Raw genomic sequence first — 8,962 nt, 5'->3', positions numbered from 1 at the left:
CAGCATGGCAAAATCATAATAGAACATTAAGGATTAATTTAATGACTTTGACCGATCACTCGTTACTAGCTACAATGAGAAGAATGGATAAAAGTTGTTTTGATACTTATTCACAAATACCGCTAACTTTTAAGAAGACCCAACTATAGCACATGTGTTATTTAAACAAAGAAATCAAAATTAGAATATGAACCATACCCTGTAGACACATACGACATGCAAATGGTAAACAAATTCTAGTTTGACCTCGGTCCATTCTCCATTTTCATGCATATACCCTCAAATTGACATTGATTAAATGAACTATTAAGGATACGGGCAGCAAACAAATATTAAGCACTTAGGACCAAATTCTTGAGTACACATAGAAAAGTGTTATCGAATAAGATTAATACCATATTTTAGACCAATAAGATTAAGCAACAAATGACTTAGCAAGTTTAGAACTACAGTGATCAAAACGAACATAACTTAATCACCAAAAGTTGTAGCGATTCTATAGGGAAAATCAAATAATGGGGAGTCAATAAAGGATTCCTAGAATTATCACTGATATGTATAAACTAGATAGAAAAATGTGACAAGTAAAAAAAAACAATTAATGCATAACAAGCAACTCTTAAATATCACCTAAAAGACATATCATATAAAACCAAGAATAATAATAATAAAATAGAATAGAATTAAATGAACAGATGAGATGCTGCCAACTTAAAACTTTTAATATACCACTTAAGAAATTTTTTATTTATTATTTTTCCTAAGCAAAAACGGCTAAAACATAACCAACCCAATGACCCTCTGATTTTGAACAGAACACTCAGACCAATTTTAAGGAAAAACAAATAAAATAGATAAAATAAAATAAATAAAAAAAATGAAATAAAAATACCAAAAACACACGAAACAGATGCATTTTTTATTTTAATTGGAAATGGTATCATGAGATTCAATGCAACACAGATAGTCAATGAAAATCTGAATCTTTAGCAGAAATCTTACATTTTGAAACTCAACTGCAAATTTGACATCAAAACAATGAGTAAAACGAAAGCATAAAGGCGGCATTAATATGTCACTCAAGTAGTAAGGCAACAAAAGGGATCCAATAAACAGGGGCAAACTAGGACTAATACGACACTTTGAAATCAATTCAACCATATCATAAAGTATAAGAAATCCGGAGCCAAAATCTCAACATCTATATACATGCCAGTAGCCAGAAACAGACGAGACAGACCAAACTCGCAAGAGAGAAATAAAATAAAATTGAAAAAAAAACCGATTAACGAAGCGGAAACTATGCTACTGACTTAACATCAACCATAAATCAAAATAAAATAAAATTTCTATTATTCCAATAGATCAACAGTTAAGAAGCAAGCACACCGGTGTATTTAGCATATCTGAAATACAAACTAAAATCAGGGATTACCTTTTAAGGTGCAGCAAACTAGACAACAATGAGCACGACGAGCTTCTTCCTACACCACTAAATGTGCGATTTCGATAACTCGAAAGAGCAGCCAAAATGCACAATAACCAAGACTGAGCAAAATGAAAATTTCCGTCCCTTTGTGCCTTCGGAAATTGTGGTTTAAGTATATTTCCCCCTTTCTAACGCTAGCTGATTCTTAGTATTCCTTCCCAACCTTTTCCTCAATTTTTTTTTCAAAAATCCTCCAACTCGAAAAAATTTTCCAACTCAAAAATTTCCCAAAAGTCCCCCTTCACAGTGAAGAGGACGATATATTTATAGGGGGAAAATTAGGGTTCATAATGGGGGGGGGGGGGGAACGGACGAGATTCGGATAGAAAGGGCCCATTCCAAATTCTAATCCGAAAAATCTTTCACCATTCGGGACTAGCACCTTTTCCCTGAAAATTTCGCCCAAATCCGAAAGGGGAAAGGGCAAACCGACGCCTCAGATCAACTCCAATGTCCTGGCGAGCTACGTGTAGCAATCTCACGATACAAGGACGAATTTTGCAGCTGGCTTTTGCTTCTCCTACTGCACACATTTTGGATTTTCTGTTGTTGGTGTGAAGAGGAAAAAGAACGAGGCGGGGTCGTTCTTGGACGTGCTGTCCGTTTTTGGAGTTGTTAAATGTAATGTATGTTGCTGGAATTTGGATTGTTGTAATATTGTAATGGGCTGGGTCGATTGGGATAGTGGGCGGGCTGGATAGAGGGAATTAAGAGTGGGCTGGTTGGTGTATTTTGTTGTTATTATCTTAGTATTGTGTATGTATGTATTGGGCTGACAGTTAGGAACGTGAAATGAGTTTTGGTGGGCTGTGTCGGTCGAGTTAATTAGTTGGGAATTAATGGGAATTAAAATGGAATGGGAATTGGGAAAAGATGAGATGGGCTGCTGGCCCCAAATTTAGTTTATCACAAATGGGTTTAAGGGATTTGGCTAATAACTGAACGAGACGAATTAATATAAGTTAATTAACGAGCTTCTTAATTTGAATGAAACAAAATAATTAATTTGATTATAAACCAATTAACTTAAAACTATAGCCATAATTTAATAGCGCAAATTAATAAAATGTGCTTTCCAAATCAATAAAATTAAATAAGATAAAATAACATAAAAATAAGAATAATCAAACTAAAAAAAAACTAAATAACCTATAAGCATACTTTAAACCAGACTAATCTAATTGAATATTTAATTAAAACAAACTCCTTCTGAGATGATTTTTTGAAAATTCATAAAATATGGTAATTATATACATATTTGTGCAGAAGCATATATTACTTAAAAATCATGAAAGAATCTAAAATTACTTTAAAATAACTTGTGAAGTAATTTTGAATTTTTTTTTATAAAATTAATTATTTTAAATCGTTTAAAATTGGAGAGGCTCGAAATAATTAATTTCTATCGTGGAGGGTCAAAATTAAGTGTCAACACTCGTATGAAGCAGGTGGCATCCATAGTAGCAGAAGATCTTGATATGTTGAGAAGATTAGCAAGAGATCATTATTGGTCCATTTTCAAACAAAGAGCGTTTGTCGGTGAGGAGGTTCCAAAGGCGGAGGAAATACTGAGTGTGGAGACCAAGATTGTTGAAATGTGTCAAGGTTTGCCGTTGGCTACAAGTGTGTTGGAAATGTCTTATTTAAAAAGATATTATTTAACTTGTTTTAGAGTCGCCACTTAATTTTTATGAAAAATCAAGAAAACTGAATTCAATTGAAAATACTTAAAGGAGGTTCGGGGGTTCTTATTAGCATTTCCAGAAGGGTTTGAAAGCACCCGAAATGCCCACTAATATGCAGTTATCTGGTAATTAATTATTTGGCTAAAATAATTTTAACTTAACTCGACTTGCAAAATTGAACTATTTTATAGTTGAAACTATTTTAAGGGGAAACGGGGAAATATTTAAACATTATCTAAGTGTGCTATCTTGCAAAATTTATTCTTTAAGTCTTGTTAAGTGATGACTGATTCAGTTAAATTGTTAAATCAAAATAGGTGTTTTTCGGGGATTTGAATTTTTCGACCTTAAGGTTAGCGGCAAATATTAACAAGCACACAAATACAATAAAATAAAGGGGGAAAGAGACTTGGGCCCAAGTTTGGTTTTTCTGTCTGCCTGGACCAACACTTGAGCCTAATTTCTACTTTGGGCCTTGGGCCCATTTCCACACCTGTCCTAGACTAGTAATGTTGGGTTTGTGGCCCAATTTCTCTCTTGGTACCTGTTCTAACAGTTATCAAATAACGATAATTAAAATGCAAAGGGCTTAGGCCCAAAAGTAACAAAATACAACTTTTAAAAAAAATAAAAGTGGACTTTTTGGCCCAATTCCTTCAACTCTTCGATTCGATGCATCACTTTATTGTGTATACTTAACGTATACAATCTCTTGCAACCTGTACGCCTTTTTTCGGGACTTATTCTTCAACTTTTAACGGGGAGGCTGACTTGAAATAAAAAATTGGGCCTCCATGGCCCAATAGGAAAATGCAAGAATAAAGTCCATGAGGACCCGAATAGATTTCACATGCAAACACAAACAAATAAAATGTAAGTAACAATTCAATTATTTAATAAAAGAAAATAGTGAAATAAAATAAATGCTACCGCCTGGATATCATTATAGGCACTAAGCAATTTTTATTAGTAATTAAGTATGACAAGAGCCAAGTGAGGTAGGCACGAGAAGAAATATCCACATAAATACCGTAATGCATTAAAAGCAATGATCGACCAACGGCCACAAATTAATAGAAACTAACTTAGAATACCAAAATCGTAAGGCATCAAAGAATGAACAAACTTAGAAAAACTTTCAGGCTAAAAATAGACAAAAATTAAGAACTCTTGTCAAGGTTCGCAATAAAACGACATAGTAATTAATTATGAGGTCAAAGCCAATTCCAAACTCCATTTAATAAGATCATACTAGTAAGGCACAAAATTAAGGAGTTAATATCTAAAAGGTCACTCAAATTTGGAAATTCATCTAACAAAGTCATTAAACTTTATTTTGTGTCAATAAAATCTCTTAACGAAATTTATCATTAAAATTTTATTATTATTATAATTATTATTATTATTATTATTTTTATAACAAAATAAAATATTATTTTATATCATATATATATGAATCCTATAAATAAATAAATAAAAAAAAAAAAATCGTTAACGAACTTTTACGAGCAAACTTAATTGGTGAAATAAATACTTTTATAATATTAAAGTATGCAAGTATTATGACATTATTATTATTATTTTCCAAAATTGACAAGTTAAAGCAAAAATTAAGTTAAAAAATTAACATTATAAAAAGGATCAAGGTTTACAGAGCCAAAATGATTTTAAGCTTTAATGGAAAAGTACTACCCCTATAATACATAAAATTATTTTTCATATTTTCTTAAAAAAAAAACGTTCCAATTTTAAACATTTTAATACTCTTATTCGGTCTAATGAGTCCTAATTAGATTTGTGAATACAAATTTCATCGATAATTTGTTTGTGCAAATACACCAGTGGACCAATAAACAAAACTCCTTATTATTTCTTTTTATTTAGTAATTAGTAAATTTAGATAACGCAATAAGAGTATTTGTTTCACTAATTAAGTTTACCCATAAAAAAAATTAAATTAGTTTTCTTTAATTTTATTTATTTGCAGGGTCTATTTTATATGACATAAAGGAAAAATCAGTGATAGGTTTTGTTGAGTGATTTTACCAACACAAATGTCTAAGTTGGGTGATTTCATTGATACAAAACAAACTTTAATGACTTTGCTAGATTAATTCCTAAAGTCGAATGATCTTTTAAGGTATTAACTCCAAAATTAAGGCAACAATTTAGAGGAAAGAGACTACAACCGAAATCTGTAAAGAGCAAAATAAAAAGATCTCACATTTTATAAAAAGGGCTCATCTATCCGAAACATGTCGATCTAAATACGACTTTTAGCCAATAGGAAATCAAATCAGTCAATTGTATTAGCACTAAAACCAAATAAGTAAACATGTGCCTAGATAAATATGCTAAAGTTCAAAATAGACATGCTAAAATCCTGTACAAGACTGAAGCAACAGACAATGTTCATATGCATTATGAGCATATCGGCAAGCAGTGACAGTGCCTCAAAATACGAACAAAATCAGCAGGGCATAAGATCATTTCTCACAGAGTATCTAACCCAAAGAGTAACATGCAGAACTAATTGGATAGACTAAAGTGTTAGTATCATACACGATAAGGAAGATGGAAACCAACCCTCCGGAAATCAGACATTTTACACAATAATAAGAACAAAACGGAAGAGGACAAGCAAAACATTTACGAAAAGGAGCTAAACACACCTAAATAACAGGACATAGGATAGGATGAACAAACAGGAAACATCAACCATACTTCAAGCCAACCGTAACAAAATTTAGACAGTGAGCAGTATCTAACCAAGAAATTTGAGAAGAAACATGACAGAGAAAATCAGCTCAAACAGGCGAACAAATCATCTTAAAATAAATCAATAAATACATATACTAGTTTTAAAGAGGTTAAGATAAAGATAAAACTTAGACTCAAAACATATCACGTAAGATCAGCTCACCAATAACAACGACTATTTCATGATTCAACATTCATTGGAATCGTATGAAGAAAGGAAAAATGGCCAAGAGTTATTTACCTCTTTTGAGCAGCGAAACTGAAACGGGGCGAGCAGGAATGACAATCTTCACCACGCAACTCGAATCCCCAACAAACTTGGAGAAACCGATGCAAAGCGGAATAGAAACGTAGTACTTTGATTGAAAGTAAAATCCTCTGCCTTGAACCTCTTCCTATATACTTGGCTAATTTTGTCTGAGCTACTCTCAATAATTTCTTTACTCTAAAATTTTCAAAAAAAAAGAAATCTTCCCCCCTTTCCCACAGTGAACAGAAACAAATATATAGCAAGGCACTAGGGTTTAGAAATGGGGGAGGAAGGTACGAAAATTCGGGTTCAAGGCCCATTCCCAAATTCAAAATTTGAAATCTTTTCCAGTAAAGGGGAGACACCCTTTTTCTGAAATTCACCCCATTCCGGAAGAGGAAAGGGGAGATGGACGAGCTCGATCGATCGAGCGTACCCGCTGCTCGACGTGGCTCAATCTCGCAGCCCCAAGGACGAAGCCACGCTGCCCCTTGCTGCTGCTACTGTACGACGAGACGGAAGACGCGGAAAAGTTGCTGCGCATAGACGCCGTGTAATCTGTCGTGTATCGCCGTGAGATTTTCTTTGTGAACGTTGGAGCATCGTTCACGTGTGAGGAAGATGGGCGCGTACGAAATCTCTTTGATATGGTTCACGCGTTGTTGTCGTTGCTGTGACTAACGCCGCTGTTGTTCTCCTATTTGGAATTGTTGTGTTAACGTGTAATTAGAAGGGAAAAGGTGATGGGGTTGGGTCAGTTTAGTGTTGGGTATTTGGTATATGTATTGGCATAGTTTTTCTTTTGTTTTGGGCTGGGTCAGAGGGGAAATGGGCTGGAGTTTGGGTTGCTGGTGAGGATTTTGAAGGGGTGGGAATTGTTGCTGGAAAAGGGGAAATAATGAACTGGGCTGCGGAAAAATAAAGGCCCAAATTCAGTCCTTTAATGGGTTGAAGAGAGGATTAGATGGCTACAATTGCAATAAAAATTAGTTAACATTTTAGCCAAAGGGGTAACTAAAGGATTAATTTTAGAAGATTCGGCTATAACGCGAATAGAAAGAATTAATATAATTAATTTATGAGCTCCTTAATCTTAACGAAATAAAATAGTTACCTTAATTATAAGCTAATTGATTTACCTATAAACTCATTAATTCAAAAATTGAAACCATATTCAAACTAGAATTAAACAACTAGAATGTTTATTTAAACCAAGTAAAAAAATTCTTTCGATATGATTTTCCAACATTTATAAAGTATACTAATTATGTATATATATATATTATTCGAAATACCATAAAAAAAAACCGATTGAAAATACTTAAAATAACCTTGAAACTATTTGAATTTTGTAAAGCTAATTATTCTAAATCGTTTGAAAGTTAAGAGGCTCAAAAAATAATTATTATCGGGGAGGGTCAAAATTGGGTGTCAACAGGGAGGCCTCTTATGCAACAAGGAAAAACATGAATGGCAGGCAATTCTTGATGGAAACCACCTTGTTGCAGGTGAAGATGATAAATGGGAAAATAGCATAAAGAAAATCCTAAAACTCAGCTATGATTATCTACCATCTCCACATCTGAAGAAATGTTTTGCTTACTTTGCTATGTTTCCAAAAGATTTTGAGTTTGAGAAGGACCAACTAATCCAACTCTGGATGGCAGAAGGGTTTCTTCGTCCATGTCAAGAGACCCCCCTGATGAAAGACGTCAGGAACAAGTTTTTCCAACTCTTGTTGCAATATTCCTTGCTGCAAGATGTTAAGCTAGATGAGTTCAACAATATAACACATTGTAAGACGCATGATCTTGTGCATGATTTGGCTGGAGATATTTTAATGTCTAAACTATTTGATCAAAAGAGTATTAGAGGAGAAAATCTTTCTCAAGTCCGATACTTTGGATGGAACTCACCAAGTGATCAAATGGATATGATAAATGAGCCAGGACGTTTGTGCACATTGTTCTAGAAAAAAATCTATCTGAAGATATGCTATTGAACTTTCACTTCTTGAGGGTTTTAAATTTGTCCGGGTCAGGCATCAAGGAGTTATCAGCCAAAATCGGCAAGCTGATATACTTGAGGTATCTTGATCTCTCCGACACGCAGATCAAAGCCTTGCCCAACTCCATTTGCAAGCTCTACAATTTGCAAACATTTAGAGTCAATGACTGTTCTTCACTCAGGATGCTTCTAGAAGAAATGGCAAATATGATAAGTTTGAGACACATATATTGCAACTATTATTACATATTCGATATGCAGATATCACTTAATATGGGACAATTGACTTGTGTTCAAACCCTAGAGTTTTTCAAGGTGGGTTCAGAGAAGGGTCGTCGAATAGAAAAATTAGGTCATCTGAAAAACCTTAGAGGTGAATTGACGATCAGAGGTCTGCAATCAGTCAGAACTAAAGAAGAGGCTCGAACAACATATTTACAGGAGAAACCAAATATCTACAAGCTGACATATTTGTGGTCCCATAATGAATCAGAAGGCTGTGAGATCAATGATGAACATGTGTTGGATGGTCTTCAATCGCATCCTAACTTGAAAACTTTAGTAGTGGAGAACTATTTGGGGACTATATTTCCTTCATGGTTCAATAAAGAATTGCTACCGAATTTGGTCATGTTGAAATTAAGTGGTTGCAAAAAGTGCAAAGAAATTCCATCGCTTGGCCAACTGAAGTTCCTTCGGCATCTTGAGTTGATAGGATTCCTTGAATTGGAATGCATCGGACCTGTCGTGCCGTAATTTTCCTATCTTTAG

The 8,962-nt window shown here is 33.9% G+C and overlaps 1 protein-coding gene across 1 annotated transcript; it reads left to right on the top strand.

Moving 5' to 3' along the window:
- Window positions 1-2,928: 2,928 nt before the first annotated feature.
- LOC125864123 (putative disease resistance protein RGA3) lies at window positions 2,929-8,947 on the top strand. Its single transcript, XM_049544053.1, has 3 exons — window positions 2,929-3,094; window positions 7,693-8,136; window positions 8,226-8,947. The coding sequence occupies exons 1-3, from the start codon at window positions 2,929-2,931 to the stop codon at window positions 8,945-8,947; spliced, it is 1,332 nt and encodes a 443-aa protein (XP_049400010.1).
- Window positions 8,948-8,962: the final 15 nt, after the last annotated feature.

This window comes from Solanum stenotomum, chromosome 5 (genome assembly GCF_019186545.1).
Source record: "Solanum stenotomum isolate F172 chromosome 5, ASM1918654v1, whole genome shotgun sequence".
Taxonomy (NCBI): domain Eukaryota; kingdom Viridiplantae; phylum Streptophyta; class Magnoliopsida; order Solanales; family Solanaceae; genus Solanum; species Solanum stenotomum.
This window is presented reverse-complemented; position numbering and strand designations above follow the sequence as displayed.

Excerpts from the sequence above, each read along its gene's own strand:
- LOC125864123 (XM_049544053.1), top strand. The coding sequence starts at position 2,929 with ATGAAGCAGGTGGCATCCATAGTAGCAGAAGATCTTGATATGTTGAGA. Across the intron at positions 3,095-7,692 it reads GATTGTTGAAATGTGTCAAG|GTGAAGATGATAAATGGGAA; the intron begins GTTTGCCGTTGG and ends ACCTTGTTGCAG. Across the intron at positions 8,137-8,225 it reads TATGATAAATGAGCCAGGAC|GCATCAAGGAGTTATCAGCC; the intron begins GTTTGTGCACAT and ends TGTCCGGGTCAG.